General features: G+C 41.5%; 1 protein-coding gene across 2 annotated transcripts in view; it reads right to left on the reverse strand.

Annotated features, from left to right (window-relative positions):
* Positions 1-18521, reverse strand: part of Neur (E3 ubiquitin-protein ligase neur) — a 132455-nt gene that overhangs the window by 60953 nt on the left and 52981 nt on the right. Inside the window, exon 1 of one of the 2 annotated variants that reach the window (XM_078177289.1) lies at positions 10059-10842. The exons of the other annotated variant lie outside the window; for it this stretch is intronic. Within the exon in view, the coding sequence (XP_078033415.1) occupies positions 10059-10377 (319 nt within the window). The 5' untranslated portion in view covers positions 10378-10842. Of the gene's footprint in view, positions 1-10058; positions 10843-18521 lie in introns of those variants that run through there. 2 annotated transcript variants of the gene reach the window in all.

Genomic DNA, 18521 nt, shown 5'->3' on the forward strand with positions numbered 1-18521 from the left:
TATCTAATCCTAGTCTTTAACTTAATTTATCAAAATTACAAAAACCTTATTTTTTAAATTCAAAATATTACTTTATATTCCACCGTTTTAATATTCCTAATTTAAAAATTTATTTAAACTATCATCCCAATCTTTAAAATTAAAAAAAGTTAATTTATAGAGATAGTTTAACCGCTGATGCTGGCACTAAATTAACCACTAATTATTATAAATTTCTAATTTAAATTTTCATTCAATTTATTAAATTTAATTTTTAACTTAATTATAATAAACTCATTAAGAATTTCTATTTATCTGACAAAGAGCTCTATCACGTCTCGCGATCTCCTAATCTCCTCGCCGCGGTAACAGTTTCACGGGAAGAACAAAGCTCCGCCAGCTTAATCGATCCTGCGTCTTTAATCCAGCGTCTCTCTTTGTGCCACGAGAGAGATATCCCGGCAATTCAACGCGTCCAACGCAATTTTCAAGAAACGAAAGATCCTAGCCTGATCCGAAGGACATTGTCGGTTTCCCCGAGGAGTCTCCCGATTCCCGTTTTCGATGATCCCATTCATCCGGCCAGGAGAGCGGCGTCCTGGCCGATCGAAAGCGAGGCCGTTCCTCGGGTTTATTGTCCGGATAATGACCGTGGCCGATGCGCGACGGAGGAAGCCAGAGGTTCGCGTTAGCTCGCTGCAACGTGATGCCCCCAGGTAAAAAGGCACCACGAAAATTTCGTACGGCTCGTCAGCTGTTCCCCCGGTTTCGGCAGAAAGAGGAGAACCATCCTGCCCGGGGGAGGAAACAAGGGGTGGCGAGGAAGCCGAGCCGAGGGTTGGGCAGAGCACAGCTGCTACCCCAGAAGAATGATCGGCTTCGATACGAATTCCGTGAGACTGCAGCCGTTTACCGGGGCCGATCATGCCCGAGACAAATGGAACCGTGTCGCTCTTGCGCAGGCATTAAAGTCGCCGGACAGGGGCCGGCGTTTTTCAGCTGTTTTTCGCAACGGGGATTTAACGTCTTGCGACGAATGGAAGTTTTCGAGCAGACGCTGAACGGTAAAGTAAAAGCTGGACGTGAAAGTCCACGGGGGATGACGTCCTGTTGATTTGAACAACTATAGTTGATGTTGAACTGAAGATAAATTGGCGAATTGTATTTCTTTGACGGTGAACTTTTAGATCGCCCTGTATCTTTGCGAATTTCACATTTTGTTAGAGACCAGGCGAGTTCGTATTCGGAGTCATTGTGTTAAATACTAGGTTCTAATTCACTGTTTGAATACTCTTTTGCAAATAGATACTTGCAAATATTATTGTATAATTTGTATAATTTTTTATTGTTTAATTTTTCTGCTGTTAGGTACACGAGCGTAAAATCATTTTTGTATTGGAAGAAGTTATTCTCTTCTTGAACGTCGAGCTAACATATATGCCAGGACAGTGAGAAAAGTTTCGTAAAAATGTATTAAACTGTTCATAGCAGATGTAAGAAACAATTTTAATTGTAGTTGATGTGTTGAAGGTATTTAATAAGATTGCTCTTTATATCAAACAAAGATTTCCGAATTTCAAAAGACTAGAGACGAATACGAATGCATCTGTTCTCGTAATATCGTAATTATTTTCAAAATAGCACGTTTCACGTTGCTACGTTTTTTTCATACGAGCATAAAACGTGCGGCAAAAATTGCGAAAACAGTTTAAAAGCAGATTTCGCGTTCAAAAGGGGCGGTTTCGCGCGAGACTGAATTTTTGTTTTCCTTTCTCGTCGCAAGGAAACGAAACTGTTCCTTTGTCCCGCGCTGAAAAAGACGACACAGTTTTCTTTTTTGCGAAAAAAAAAATGAAAGAAAGCACAACTCGAGAGAGAGAGGGGGGGAGAGCGCCGCCGCGAGAACACGTGTTCGATGAAAAATATTTAAAGGGACGTGACTCAAAGGCCTCCCACAAAGTGTCACGCGGAAAGAGTCGTAGCGCAGCGCGTTGGTCTCTCGAGACCTCTCTTTCCGTGGAAAAGTTGTTGACACGAAAAACGGCCGGCCCAAGGACCGGGGGGAGAGAAAAAACGACGAAAAATGGAGCAGCCACGACCTTTGACCCGACTCTCGATCCGAGCACCATTAAATTTTGGAATTCTCGCCGATGACGCGGGCTACGGGCCTCGAAAAGGGCCATTGTTCAACCTTCGAGCCCATGAATCGTAGAATCGACATTTCGAACATTTCGATGTTGATTAATGTTGACTCGGTTACTTCGATTCTCTTCCGTTGAAATTCGAGCATTTTTGTAACAAGGAACCATTGAGAGACACTGGTACAGGCTGAATCGATCAGCGAGAGAAAAACAGTTCTAGATTTCAATCGCTAGAAGTAGACCATAAACGCGTAGAGAAACAGAAGAACGAGTCCTTTGTGTGTCGTATTAGAATGTGTCTCGACCCATTTGATAATTTATCGAGTGCTATGTGTTTGCGCAGGATCGTGTTACAATTTTAGTCTAGACGCGTACGAAACCAATGATTCATTTTTTAACATTACTTTCCACTTTCGTTTCCGCGTCTTCCAAAATTCTCGTGTTATTAGTCAAAATTCTCTTTATTAATTGCAAGAAGCGGGTGCTGTATAAATATTGACTCCTTTTCTAAAAATTTGATCTGGTCGATAGTATTGTGTAATACTTGCAGTCATGCTCGTGACTACAATAAACGACCAGTCTATATTCTGACAAAATTTCATATATTACTATGTAAATATATAAATTTTAAAATTTCATATATTAATATACATGGATATATTACTACATTTCTTTTTTTCCTGTAGAAAAGAATTTCCGTAACGAATGCATCAAATACCCAGTCTAACAAATTCAAAAATAACCTTAATTTTCGCTAAACGAAGACACCAACGAACGTAACAGGAATTCATAACCTGACATAACCTAACAAATTCAAAAATAAACTCAATTTTCGCTAAACGAAGACACCAACGAACGTAACAGGAATTCGTTCCGCCAACAATTACAAAAAACCAGGAGCTTTCGGTTTCCGGCTGGCCACGCGATCACCCCGCAAATCGCGAACCGGGAATAAAGAACGCGAACGGACCGGCCCACCCCGCGAAAAACAGCGACTCCTCCCCCCACTCCCCACTCGCGACGACCTAGAAAATTCGAAACGTCGGGGGTTGCGAGCGCGCGGAGATTTTTCGAATAATCGGCCACGACCCAGACTCTCTCCGTTGCTCTTTGTCCGCGCCGGTGCATTGTCGCGTCTAAAAATTCGTGAAAGATAGGCGGCGCTGGGGTGGACGGGCGGCGGGGTGGGGGGCTCCGACGCGGGACGGAGAGAGCGGCCGGCGGAAGACAAAAGTCGGCCGAGAGGGAGAAAAAAAAGAGAGCCGGGGGGAGGTTTCCACTTCGCGAGAAAGCTGTCGCTGACAATGGGGTACGTTCTTAGGAAAAGGCTCGTCACGTGGCCGGGAACAACGGACATCTGATGAGAACGGGGGTGCACGGGAAACGACGAAGAGAGATAGACAGATGAGAGAGAGAGAGAGAGAGAGAGAGAGAGAGAGAGAGAGAGAGAGAAAGAAAGGGAGATAGCGAGAAAGAGAGTGAGAGAAAGGGTTGCGGAGAGGAAAGGAGCGAGACGCGAAAAGAGAGAGAGGTTCTCTCGAACTCTTTGGCTGACTGACTGTCTCCAGCCGGCAAATCATCCATTCAGAGAAAAGTCGGTCAACGATGTCAACCCCCGCGACGATACAAATCCACCCCCGTGACAGAGTTGCGGATAAGCGCGATATCTGCGCCCGTTGTGCGCCGGAAATGAGGGGGGGAGGGAGCGAAGGGGATGCGCGAAAATAACGGGAGGAAATGACGACTCCTGGTCTCTGTGTGCCGGTACTTTACTTCTGGCCTACTTCCATTGTCCCGAAAGTCCTGTTTCTGCCGCGGAACGGAAGCGGAACGACGTAATGGAATATTAATATCGAGGATGACTGAGAAAGTTCTGCCGCGAGTGAAAGGGTGGTGGGTTTCAAGGTGGCGCGATAAGAACCGATCGGCTGGCAGGTGTCGCCGAGAATCGACCGTCAACCTTCGGGCGTACAGTTGTCAACCCTTTTATCGCTCGTCGCGGTTTTTATCGACACCGAGGTAACAACATCTTCCGCGACGATCGTTCCTACTTTGAAATTTTGCAACCGCGGATTAACGTGGCGGCATTCGTCTTTGAAACGTTAACCCTGGAACGTCCCCGCAACATTTTTAACCCCTTGCGCTATGATTCCTTTCGTGCTGTGTTAATTAGCATTTATTCGTACTTGATACTTTCTTTAATAGAATTAAACAACTCCTATTTCTTGTATTTGGCTTTATTTATTTTCGTTTCTATACTTTGATGATAGAAGAATTAAATATGGCTCCGATTTGAAATAAATTAATAATATTCTTAATAGAAATCTTTACCACGACTCGTACTTGTTATCATAGTGCAAGGCGTTAATTTTTATCTGCAAACGTATAAATGAATACTAAGAAACTGAGAAACAAGAAACAATTTTATATTTTAGAAATTACGAGTAATATCTTAATTGTTAAGATTTTATTTTTAATCGCCCACAATGTTGCTTATGATGAGATATAGAAGGGGTTCTAAGGTTATTCTATGAGTAGATTAAATTCATCTAGATGTTTTAGAATTTCTATCATAAAATGTGCTCCAATAATAAAAGTATCTCCAAGGTTCCTAAAATTTTAAAACAAAACGCCGGTCATTTGATTTAAAAAGCACTTTAACGAGTTCGAAGGAGTCCCATTTGCAGCTTCGACGAGCGATTAAAAGAGCGAAAATAATAACAAGGATGTCAACAAGAAAAATATCAGGATTTTCCTTGCCTCTTTCCGTGCCAGGACCCTTGACACCGATGGACAAACGGGAACAATCTGATTTCAATTTCAGCCGGCGAATGAAATTATCCTTTCTCTCTCATCAGGGAGCAGATATTTTCCAGCGAGCTAGTATATAGGTTATCGGATTTTACGGAAATAACCGACAATCGTTAACGTCCTCGAGAATCGAAAGTGGATCGTAGAGGACGCTAAGAATATACCTCCATTCACGGGAAGCGGCCGCTCCTCTATTCAAAGGAATATTCAGCGTCTCTTCCTTTTCGACATCCGAATTCATAATTCCCTGCATCGGCGTGCCGTGAATCGAATTGGGACAAGGTATCGTGGAAACGGGGACAGTAGTCGCCGTTTTGCATCGCGGAGATTCTTCATCGGGGAAAATCGGTGCCTGCGAGGGGGCCTCGAAAGGAGAGACGACGACGACGACGACGGTTGCATTGGGTCAGCAAGAAAGTAATTTCGGTTTGCACCAGTAGATAGCGTTATGTTTGTTTCGTTATTTTTTTTGTCAATGTTAGAATTTTTCTCTTTTCAGATTTGGTAGTCAACACCTCTAGGTTGCTTTAGAAACAAATTCCATGTAATTTTATTTACAACCGTTAGTTTACGGTCAGTTTTAATACGGAGTGCGAAAAGCAGTATTTTCGACACATTTTACTTTTTTATTTCCATAAAGACAAGAAAGCGGTCGAGGCTCCGAAAGAGATACGCGAAGTTTATGGTGTTGATTGTTTAACAGAACGCACGTGTCAGAATTGGTTCAAAAAATTTCGTCCCGGAGATTTATCATTGAAAGATGACCAACATTCTGGTCGACCTTCCGAAGCTGATGATGACAAAATGAAAGCAATAATTGAATCGATTCGTCGTATAACTGTGCGAGAGATTGCAAAACAGTTAAATCTATCTTGCAGAACAATTGAAAATCATATTAGACGTCTTGGACTTAAAGCTCCGATATTTGGGTTCCGAGCGAATTGAAAGAAATTCACCTAACACAAAACGAATCGATATTTGTGATACGCGTTTCAGACGTAATGCAATATTAGGTTCGAAACGCGTTAGAGCTCGCCTCGTAGCCAGGCGTGCTTTAGCGTCTAGGCAACGCGCGCGCGTTTATGCCACCTGCCGCGTCATCGGCTGTTTTTATTTTATCTCCCGAGAACCTTTCACTTCGAGGCTACGTGGGAAAACTGCGATTAAAAATAAAAAGAAGCGGCGCGCTTTTAACGATCACGCCGGGGCTACGCCTCCGCGCAACCCCGCGCCGCCATTACGCGTGCCTTTAAATACGTGTTTTAAGGGACGAATTCAATTATTTCCCTCACGGTAGCCGAACAATGAACGCGATTCGAGCTCGTTTCGAAATCGAGTTCGCCGAATAACGTTCGATTCGAATGTACGGTTACCGCGCGACATTTACTCGCATTTTACCGCACTGTTTACCGGAAGCCTGTCAATAGGTTTCCCAACGTAAATAGAGCCCGATAACTTCGTTTTAAATAACAATTTCAGAAAAAGCTGTTACCTTGTAATTATACAAAGAATCTGTTGAATTATCGTCATTAAAAAATAAATATTATATATATTACATAATTTAATATATTGTATAATATATATTATATTAATTATATGATATTTAATACATATTATATTAAATATCATTAATCCTTCGAACGATTTTTCAAGAAATCCTCAGCTGTTGACATTCGCTACAAAAAGAACTGTGTTGACATAAAAATTCTATCAAAATTCCAATTTCGAAAATTATTGATATAATAACATAAATCAACAATCAAATAACGAATATTAAATTCTCAAATTCTTCATCTCTACGCCTATTTTCATCGCGAATAAATAGAATTTCTGATTGTTAGCGACGATGTGTGATCATAGCAGAAGAGAAATTCTCTCCAAGATCCAAAGATTTCAAAAACCGAGTGATATCAAGCGTTACAATATATCTTCGCCCGTTCCGTGGATGCTCCCTTTGCTGGCTCGCATAACTCAGTTACCGGTGGCAAGAGGCGAATAAAGAATGCCCGCCGAAAAGAGAAGATCAAACATCGTAAAAACCGGCGGAAAACGGTGCGCGTCGACGAAGTAACGAGGCGATCGAGCCCCGACAAAGCTACCTGGAGACAGATTCTAATTTACCGGAGGCAGAACCGTGATGTTATCTCGAGGTTATCAAGCCTTTGAAGAGGCGCCGGCGAAACGGGGCCGTCATACTTTTCACGAATCCGCTCGCGATGTTTCCGAACGGGGAGACGCGTACGTTTAACCCTTTGCACGCGAGCGGCGCCTCTGAAGCGCCAATGAAAATTGTTATATAATTAACGAAATAATATTGACATTATTAAATACCAATCTCGTATAGCAAATTATACCAAGTGCTATATCACAGCTGGCAAAAATAGCAATTTTTGGGTCTGATCTTAAAATGGCTTCGAGTGCAAAGGGTTAATCTCGCAACGGAGGCCTCTTTCCGACCTGCGCCTACAATTTTGTAATCGAGTCGATTCATTTTCATTCAAACTTGGACGAAGAAAAGAGAAAGTCTGCTTCTAGACGCTAGCAAGCTGTCTGTCCTCTCTCTCTCGCTCTCTCTCTCTCTCTCTCTCTCTCTCTCTGTGTGTAGAAGTCAATGTCTGTGCAGCTGCATGACTTTAAAAAGAAAAATATCTCGCGTGCTAAAAATAAAAAAAGGTCGATAAAACAATGAAAATATCCAGCGATTGCGACAGAAGCGATCGACGAGTCTTTATGGAATTATGTATAGATTTTTATCTTTCGTTTTTAGAATGGAGAATCTTTTAGTTGAATCGGGTAACTTTTGTGTAATTCTATTTTTAGTAAAATGACGCATTATTATAAGAATTAGCACGAGTATCTGCATTGCAATGATCAATGTTAAATTAATTCTTGCTTTGAAATTTGCATGGAAATGAACAATTTCTTCATTTCCATTTGAAAAATCGATTTAATGCATTCTTTCTTTTCTTTTCCACGCTGCAAGCGCAACATAAATTCGTTGCATCGAATTGCAAAAAGAAAGAAAGCCTTCGCCGCGTCTATTTTTGGATTCCACAATCAACGGTTCAAGATCTTTGATTGCGACTGTTCCGCAAATGTTGCTAAACAAAGTGGAGGAATATTTTGCATGCACCAGGTGCGTCCCGCGAACTCATCTGGTCGGTGCAGCCGGCGGCGGGCGTCGGACTTTTCGATCGGCCCGTAAATATTCATTTCCGCGGGGCCGGTAATCCAGCCCGAGCGACGAAAAACCCGTCGATGCAAAAATCGTCTCGGTGCAGTCTTTCAGCACGATGCACCGGCGCACCGGCGGCGGCGGCGGCGTTGTCGCCGGGCGCACCTACACACGAAACGTTACACGCGTGAGAGCCACGAACGTTGCAGCGGTAGTGTTACAACACCGAACACGGTGCGTATGTCGCCGGGGTGGCTCTTATTTTCGACTTCTGGATCCTTTTTTCTTTTTTACGCAGCCACCCGAATTTGAGATTCGAACGTTAGAGGGATTCGTTAAATACCCGTAAAACTGATGCTGTTGAATATTTTCTAAATCATTGATTACTTGAAAATATATGTTGCATAATGTTTGAAAATCTGGTTAGGTATTTTATATATCATATAAAATATTTCTAACGATAATGTAACGGTGAAATATAAAATAGCGAACGTTGGCGTATTCGCTATTTTATTTTATTCGCTGGTGTTTTGGACTCGTTAAAATTATTTAAGAAGTGAGAAGAATTACATATGGCTCCCATATGCTTGGCAACCCATGTAGACAGTTTTTAATTTTCATAAAAATCCGCAGTCTAATTAATAATATCTCATTGTATATTGAACCCCATAAAAAATAAAAAACCAGTCAAAGAGATCAGCAATATTCTGCGTCGATTTTAAAGACTGAAAAGCGTGTTTCGTTTACCTTCCGTCAGCAAAGACTTAAAAAATGTGTGCTAAGATCAAATTTCATAGATTATTCTTTTTATCAATTCTGCTGTCCTGACGAGTGTCATAAAAATAATTTTGAATGATAATTTTCATTGAGAGCGAACAAGAGCCACCCTAACGTCCGCCTAATTTGTAACTGCACGGTACTTCCCCGTGCGACAAAGCGGCCGATGACGGCGGCCAACCCTTGTGTCCGTTGTCGAACCAGCCAAGACCGGTTCCATAAAGAAATTACTGGCAGCTTAATTTCAAAGGTGACTTCAATGCGCGTGTTATGTCAGCGGCCGCTCGTGACACAAAGTGGTCTACGAGTTTAAACGGGTAATCGTCTATGGGAAGACTGGCCTTTCGTGCTCAAAGGAAACGCGAATTGCTGGCTCATCGATCCAATGGCCACCCCCCCGTTTCGTCAATTGCAAAATAATACGAACAATTCGTTTCCAGAACTGATTAACTGTCGCACGCAATGGAGTAGCAGTTGCTGCTTAAATAAATCTATAAATCTTTGCAGGTAGACGCCGTGGTTGTTGTATCGTCTAAGGGTAGCTAGCCACCCCTCGTTTTAACAATGATTAAATAATACGAACGATTAGGTTTTCAAAGGTTTTTACGTAATGGAGCTAACGCAGAAATAAATCTAGCCGGAGCGATTGGTTAGCCACTCTCAGGTTTCCGAATTGCATGCAAATAATTCGTTCGGAAAAGTTACTAAGTCTCGCGTTGTAATATTATTCCGGGGTTAGTTGTATCCGGCTGAAAACTATCTAGTTATTCGAACACGCGATCAACTGAAATTATCAGACATTGCTAAAAAGGAAACTTCGATACTTCCGAAGGGACATCGTCGTAGACTTTCACCCAGATTACGTTCCCCAACCCTTCCGAGACTGAAGCAGCAGCCCTCGAGAGATCGCTGGAGCGAGCATAGAGTTTCGAACAAAAAGGCACCCTCGAGGTCTTCGAAAATTAGCGCCGGGAGCGGAGGGACGCGAGTCTCGGTTTCGTAATCCGTTTCGGGCAGCAACCGAAAAGAACGAGCACATCGTTTTTTCCCCACCTCCCCTCCCGAAAGGCTCGCGCGGAGCCCCGGCGAGTCCCGGCGAGCACCGGCTAGAATCGTCGGCTAACGCGGGACAAGGGTCGAAACAGAGAGAAATAACGTGCGGGGGTGTGGCTCACCTAGACCCATCTTGCGTTTCAGCTTCTTGAGCACCTTCATCTTGTTGCGAAGGGGCGCTAGTATGTTGCTGTCGGCGTTGTTGTTCTGCTGTTGCACCTCGCCTACGGCCGGGTTATTCTTTCCGTTGGGGAGGTGGTGATGATTGTGGTGGTGGTGCGCGAAGTGCGCCTCGTTGTGATGATGATGGTGATGGTGGTGGTGATGGTGGTGCTGCTGCTGTTGTTGCAGGCTTGCGCCGGCGGGGCTAACGACGCGAGTGCAGCAGTGACAGGGGTGGCTTTTGCTGCCCTTGACCGCGCACTCTCCGGACACCCCCATAAATGTAGCCGTGGTGCTCTCGAGGTGACGAGAGCAGCCGCAGAAATCCGGGGGTCGGACGGGCACGGAATACGAGCGAGAGAGACCGATAGCTGGAGCTACGGCGAGTTAGAGGGGGGAAGAGGGGGGCGAAGCGGGGGCGGAAGGCGAAATTAAATTCCGAACAAGACCTTCTTCCCGTCTCTCGGTAACACCGGCTGATTCACTGATGGCACATGGAAGCACACTGTCGTAGAGCCGCGCGGACCGTTGTTCCTACGTGGGGAGGGGGTTGGTTTTTCGTTGAGCCGAGAGAGCCGCTCGACTTCTCTCTGCACACACTCGATTACGTCAGACTTGATTGTTCTCGTTGTCGTGGGTGGTTCTTTTTGGTGAAGTGATCGCGTGACACGAAGACGAGAGACACGAGATACGCGAGCAAGGGAACACGCGCGTGTACGAAGCGTGTACGGAGCGCCTACGTGCCCCTCGACCGGCCAGGGACTGACTGACTGCTCCTCGGCCGAGCGGCAGAGTATCGCCGGAGCCGCGCGCGAGCCACCGACCAATCGGCTCGGTTCCAGCCCCACCAGGTCCGCGCCAGCGACAGCGGTGTCGCGTGGAGGGGCGACTGGCACCTGGTGGACAGCTGCCCCTTACCTGGCCACCGACACACCGGGCCACCCCGTGCGCCAACGCGGGGAGGCCGGAGTGGACCGTGCTGTGCTGCCTTCTCTCGAACCCGGAGAGGCGCGCGGGGTTGGAAATTCGAACTGGTCGCCGACTGCACGAGCATTGATCCTGCCTAGACGCGATTACTCTCTTTTTCTTTATCCTTTTTACTCTTTTCGGCTGCTGCCCTCCCTCGCGCCGACACACCCCCACCACCCCTTGGCGATCGCGACGCGCGTACACGTACACACACGTGTCTGTTTGTGTGTGTGTGTGTGTGTGCGTTGGTTCGACGAGGATGTGTTTCCACCACCGAAACAGGGAGGAAACGGTTTTCGACCGGCTAGTTTCGGCTGAATCGGGATGGAGAGCTTGACCAGGGATTTTTCGATGCTGCCGGAAGCTGGTGTGGATCACCAGACGGTTGTTTCGCTGATCGAAGAGTAGGGTAGTGGAGTCGATTGATGACCAATTGTTATACCTTTGGTTCGTTTTTAGGTATAATTAACATTGTGTCGTTAAATCGGGTATATTAAATGCTTTTATTAAAGCATAGACAATGTAAAAGAATAAAACGATTTAGTGTGTTTTAGTCGATAAACGTAATGGTAATTATGAAAATAAACCAAAGGCACGGTACTTGGTCATGTCACAGTAAACGGTGCTACCCTAATTGGTTGATCAACGATCGCTAAGAATCTTTTGCTCTCTTCTTTGTTTCAAAAGTATAGTATGTCTGCCTCTATTTTAGAAATAGATTTTTAGCATAGTTTTCTAATAATCATTTTCATTTAGTCTAAAATAATAATAATTAATCCATGATCCAATAAGTTGTTTATTGGTTTGATATAAAGTGGAAAATTGTTCAGTTTCTCTTACAAATAGCTCGGTCTATTTAAATTATTAAGGGAAATACAATATCGTTTTCTCGAGGTTCTTCACAAATTTATCATCTTTTACGTTTTAACTTTATAATATTCAGCATATTTTTTAGAGCAACATAAAGAATTACAATTTCACCGTAAAGGTTACACTTTTGAAGAACATTCGCGCAAACGCGAGTTTAACATTGCATAAAATGAGGGAACGAGGTAATTAAACCCCTTGATGCACGAATTAATGCGAACCTCGTGAAAGCGATCTGGTCAAAGATGCTATTTACTTTTTAATTCATCATTTGTACACGCATGTGATATCCTAAATGGTTATTTTACATCAACGTGTACAGAATTATTATTTTATAATTATTACATCATTAGCAACAGAAAACGTATTCGTAGCGGATTTGTATGCCACAGGAATCGGGAGAAAAGCAATTTTGAGATCTCCGGTCGTTTCAACGCAGCGCACATTAACCCTAAAATTCGCTAATGTTTTTCTGTAGTTAATCCAATATCTTTTACGATTACAACGAATTTACAACCCGAGCATCCATTCATTTTATATCCTGTATCCGCTGTTCACCTGCTTCTCCTGTTACGCAATCTTCGTCGGAAACAAATCGGTCTCGACGAGAAGGGGTTAAGCACAATTTAATTTTCTTCTACGATGAATTGCTGCGATCTTTTCCGATCTAGTTACCAATTTTGCTTGTAACAAAAAACTGTCGATAATTACGCTGCTTTCGACAGTTCACAATTTTTGTTTCGCAAAATCTGCGTCGATATAATCTTTTATCAAATTTCACTTAAACAGGGTAATTATTTACAATGTTCTACCATTCTATATCCTCTTTATAACATCGCTTATTTGTTCAATAATAAATATGTTATATACTGTTGCATCTATGCTGGTAGATGGCCAGTGAAAAATTTCTTAGTGCAAAGGGTTAAACCATAGCAGAACATTATTATTTTTAATATTATTATCACTGTCATTATTGCTATTAAATAATTATTATTATCGTTGTTGTTATTAAATAATTAATAATATGTATTGTTATATAAATATCACGTATTTACTGTTTACAGGTATTCTGCATAAATGTTACATTTCTCATTGATGCAGGTTGTTTAAAACGACGGAAAAATATGTTTCGCTCCAATTAGAATATTCCTTCTGAGAAAATTATAATAATACGGGATCGTTTCACGAACGAAGAAACGAGCGGATCGCGTAAACGTCGGAAAAGTCCGCAGAAAATGAACGTTGTTTATTCGTCGAAGGAAACATTATATCCGGGACACCATTGTTCAACGCGAAGCTGTATTTCGACCGTGTTCCGACGAGTGTTTCACCTCGCGTTAAGAGTTGTTTGTCTCGCTTCGTTTAATCAAGTTTAAGTCGGTAGGTGTGAATTCCGTGTGCAACCGGGGTGAATTTCAGGAACTCGAAATTCTACTTACGTCAGATATCTCCGTGTGCACTCCTCCTACGGGTCTGCATTATTCATGATCACGGGCGTTGCCATTTGGACCGTTTTCAACGCAGAATCACCCCGCCATATTTTACCCAGGAAGGTTGTTTCTACGACTCTATTTACATATTTCCGTATCGCCCGGGCCAATCATAAATTCTCGCAGTTTCACCGTGTCGTCGCTGCCTGCTTTCCGCGATATAAAGCCTCGGAACTACCGGGCGATACGTCGATGCGACGAGTAAGTATGACGCCAGTGAAAAATAACATACAGTCAGTCCCGTAAGCATTCGCACCCTCGTTGCTTGTAAGAGAAATTCGTTGAAATCAAGGGACGCGTGTAAGATTTTTAAATGAATTTTATACATGTGTTCATTCATAATAAAAAGTTTATTGCAAAATCTTACACGCGTCCCTTGATTTCGACAGATTTTTGTTATAAGCAATGAGGGTACGAATACTCATGGGACTGGCTGTAACTCTCGACGACGTTCCTGATTCTTGTCCGTTACCATTTTTAACGTCTTCGCGATCTTCGTCGTTGCTTTTGCAACGAATAAAGTAAGAAATATTTGTATTAACCCTTAGCACTCGAGTGGCGCCAATGAAAATTGTTATATCATTACCAAAATAATTTTGACATTATTAACCCTTAGCGATCCTATGTCGAGTGTGACTCGACACAGATACGAACGCCAATGTTCATCAATAGACTCTATACTACCATCATACTTAGTTAAAAATTAATAAATATTCAATGTTATTTGCCTGAAACAATAAGGACGAATATAAAAGGAACACCTTTCACAAGGAAATCACGAAAATTAAGGATTCAACAAAATTTAAAATAAACAATGTTATATATATATTAAAATGATAAAACTATAAAAATTATTGTTAAATATATGTGTAGTCGTTTCTCTAAATTGTTCAGTATGGCTCTGCTTCAGCCGACGATCAAACTCTTTCTGCCGTGGTTCCAATTCCTCTCGTCCTATGTGTTTAGGTTAGCGTCTCCCCCATATTGCCAACGCTTATCTCCAAACCTAAACATCCTTCGTTCTTTGGAAATTGGGTCGATGAACTCCGTGCTTCGTTACAACAATACTAAGTGGATAAGCGTCTCGCGAAATTTATTACTTTCACGTAATAAAAAAAAATAATAAATAGTAAATAATGGATTAATTTAATGTAATAACTATTAACACAGTTTTGTGGAGCAGAAACAGCTCTGTCGAATGAATATTATACACTTTCTTAAACAGCAACAAATCGTTGCAAAATAAAAGAAACTATAAAAAACGCTACGAACTTATTCCCCAAACCCAATATGTCTTATCTCCGCATCGATCCAACGAAATTGGGATCCAGGTAGCTGAGACAATTCTGCGAACGCGAGATTGCAGTTGCAACTGACAATGCAAAGCGGCTACGGGCTGCGGCACCGTGACGGCCGAGGCTTGTTTTGGTTTGCCACTTCGTGTTACAGGGATCGAAGTTACAACGGTAGAAATATCGTGTTTCCATGGGACTCGCGACGCGTTTCTCGTCCCATGACAGGAGCGATGGCGGTGTGACGTCAACAGACGGAATTAATTGCGCGAAGAATTTTGGCCGGTTTTCGCGCGGGCTTTTGTCTCGGTCGGTTCATTGCCAAGAGAACGAATCGAGGGTAATTGTGGGATCCTGTTCCATGATGTAAGAATAGTTATTGTTATCGGCAAACTTTAAAAATAACACAACATTTTTAAAGTTTGCCAATAACAATAACTAACGTCTCGTTTGTTTAAAACACAATTGCAATATTAAATTATAAAATAAAAATAACACAACATTTTTAATTTTATAATTTAATATTGCAATTGTGTTCTAAACAAACGAGACGATCTAATTTCTGAGCAATATACAAAATGCAATATGTATTTAACGCTTTCACCTTAATTTTTCTCGTAAATCGTGTGTCTAAAAAAATGTCTCAAAGGCAAATTGTTTTTACATGTGACTAATAGTATAACAGTGTAATTAATAATTTATAGCATAATTTTTAAGCCTCAATTTGCAATTGAAATGCTGAGAATACTCTGTCGATTGAAAATTCGATATAAAAATTATTTCTGATATAATAATAAATTTTTCTATTTCAAATTGAATGTGATAAATAACCATAGAACGTAAAAGAACACTGTATAAATAAGGAACAAAATATCGCATTAATTGCAGATGAATGTTGAATGTAGAAACATCGAGTTAAACGTGGTCTTCGGAAATGAAAGATCTTGGTCTGGGTATCGATCAATCTTACCTGCGCTCAATGAACACGTGTGACGACCGTTTTCCACGAATTCCATACAGGTACCCCTATAACTAGTTCGCTTTCCGTAAAGGCTAAATAAATTCAAATTAACGAGGTTTGCGCATAACAACCGACCGTTCAAAAATGCGTCGAATGCGGGCTCTGAAACGCTTAATGAAAAACATTCTTGCGACGCTCGTACCTGTGTCATTCTTTATCGTTTTACAGAAGAATCAAAGCATTTAATTCCACAGCACGCGAGGGATCGTAGAATCTGGGTTTCTGAATGTCGTCGATCAAGGAGCTATTTAAAATCAATTATATAGGTGCCTTCCAATTGCTTTAATGGAAATCCTCTTTATAAATCGTCTCATCTTCAGAAATCAAAATGGACACTCCGGTGTTCCTACTGATTTTACGTTTTTATTCAGCTTACATAAAATTTGTTCGCCTAGTGAATGATTATTATCAAAATCAAAATTCGAATCAGATAATCGATAGATTTTTTTAAATATATTATTGAACGATCATGTCAATTTTATCTACAATTTTTCAATCATTATTTACAAGAAAATTATTCCAGTCTTCCCGATCTTCGATTGTTAATCAAATTAAACTTCCATAGTCGAAAGATTGTTATTAAATTAATCAACGACGATATCAATTTTAACCGTAATATTAAATGTTACACAACAAGTTTTTTTCAAGATTATTATCCGTAAAGAAAATTGTCAAGTTTCTTTTAGCTGCGACGATGTTATTAATAGACGTCAGCTTTATAGCTAAAGCGTTAAAAATATTCAAGGGATATGCACGGCTCGATTAGCTCCGCAGCAACAAGTTAAGGTCAGACATTTAAATGGGGGATGGTTTCGTCAGGTCACCGGAGCTAACATTTATCTAAGACGGCGCTTTCCGACCCTTATTATCGAGGGGAGGACACGGCCCTTCGAATTACATGACCCTTGGCCTTCGATCGAAACCACCATTCTTGCCACGTTTAATTCCGGGCCGGCGGTGCCTTGGAGGGTTCTTCTGGAATCTTAAACCCCCCTGTCCTTACCCTTTAAACCCTCGCCGGCTAACAGGTTACACAAGGTGGAAAATATTTAGGCAGGGAAGTGCGCCCATTTGAATCGATTAAAATGGAAAAGATTCTTCTCGGAGAAATATTGTTCCCTCTATCGCGACAATGAGAATGAAAAATAAAAAACTCACGTTTTTTAAACTTTTTTATCCGAGCCGATGAAATTTTCAGCAAAATCTTCAAACGCGTTTTCTCGATTTTCTTTGCAGGCTCTAGATATAAAATAATAAAAAGAGAACAGACTTTTTAATTTTTATTTCATATGAAACAAAATGATGCGAGTCCGACGACCATGCTAAAAATATAAAACAGAGTTTGTTAACCCTTTGCACTCGAAGCCATTTTGATTATAAATCTGAAATAATTTTTCTAGCTTACAGTATCTCCATTTCACGTGATCAAAGTTGGTATTTCATACGTATGAAATTGATTCTTGTGACTCATACCGACAGTTTTACAGTTTTAACAATTTTTGAAATCTAAACTTTGTTAGCATAAAAATTATTTTGGAACGTGATATAATAATTTCAGTGTTGCCTCAGAGTCATCACTCGAGCGCAAAGGGTTAATTTTTATTTCACACGAAGCAAAATGATGCGAGTCCGAAGACCATGCTAAAAATATAAAACACCTCCTGAAATGTGAACCGAATGTCCATAAAAATCTTCGCGGAAATAAGTCTTATAGAAACGGCACGGTACACGATATACGGTCGGTTTTCTCGAACAAGGTTGAACGGCGAATTCTGCGGCAGCCAGCAATATTTTCTTTCGCATTCGAAGAGCATAAAGCTGGATCTGACAGGAGGAATGGAAGGGGGGCCAGAGTCACGTCCTCGGAGGATAGGAAATATGCTCATGACGGCGTAGCTGCGGCTTCCTTTCGCACTTCCGTTTTATCCGGGCCGAAGTTCCTCTTGCGTAACGATTCTACGCGGGGACTGAAAGGAACCGTTTCCTATGTCGTAGCTACTTTCGATCGCCGCGATCGGTTATCCGCGGATATATTGTCCTCCTAGCCAATGGCGAATGGAAAACAGGTCGCGAACGGTATCGATTGGACATCGATTTCCATTCCCAACAATTTTATCTATTTTTTTCATTTGTTTAGCGTCAAAAGTCTTTTTAATTTCTCTAATAATAGTAATAGCGATAATAGTGATAATAAAAGTCGTTGACAATTTTTTCTATGACGAATTTTAACAGTTTTGTAGTTTTTAACTCTTTGAGGCACAGGATTTTACGAAATAAATAGACCGATGTGGCGTAGAAATTCTGTCGCGTTTTTAATTAAACAAAATTGGTATCTTTTTATTGAAAGCATATGAAAACATAAATAAATGATAATTCAATTGAATTTGTAGAATGAGACTGAATTTGTAGAACGAGACTTAAATAATTCCATCATGCATTATTATACATCAAAAAGGTGGGACATTTTTAATCCCACCAAAGAGTTAAATGAGCACGAGAAATTTAATAACGTGTTAAGAACTTTTCAATTTACGATTAGTGACATTATAAATATACATCTCTACAGAATTAAATCGACGGATTTGTTCTCCTTTTGAACAAATATTATGACAAGATTTTTTGCAATTTTCATCGAGTAAAATAACGTCGCTGCTTTGACGTTTAAACCGTTAAGCACGCATCGACTATACTAAATATAATATTTCATCCGACAAGTGTTTTCGATTTTCCACCCTTTCCAAAAATACGATTTAAAATGCGATTCAACCGCGATTCTGGCGCGCG

This window comes from Augochlora pura, chromosome 3, assembly GCF_028453695.1.
Source record: "Augochlora pura isolate Apur16 chromosome 3, APUR_v2.2.1, whole genome shotgun sequence".
NCBI lineage: Eukaryota > Metazoa > Arthropoda > Insecta > Hymenoptera > Halictidae > Augochlora > Augochlora pura.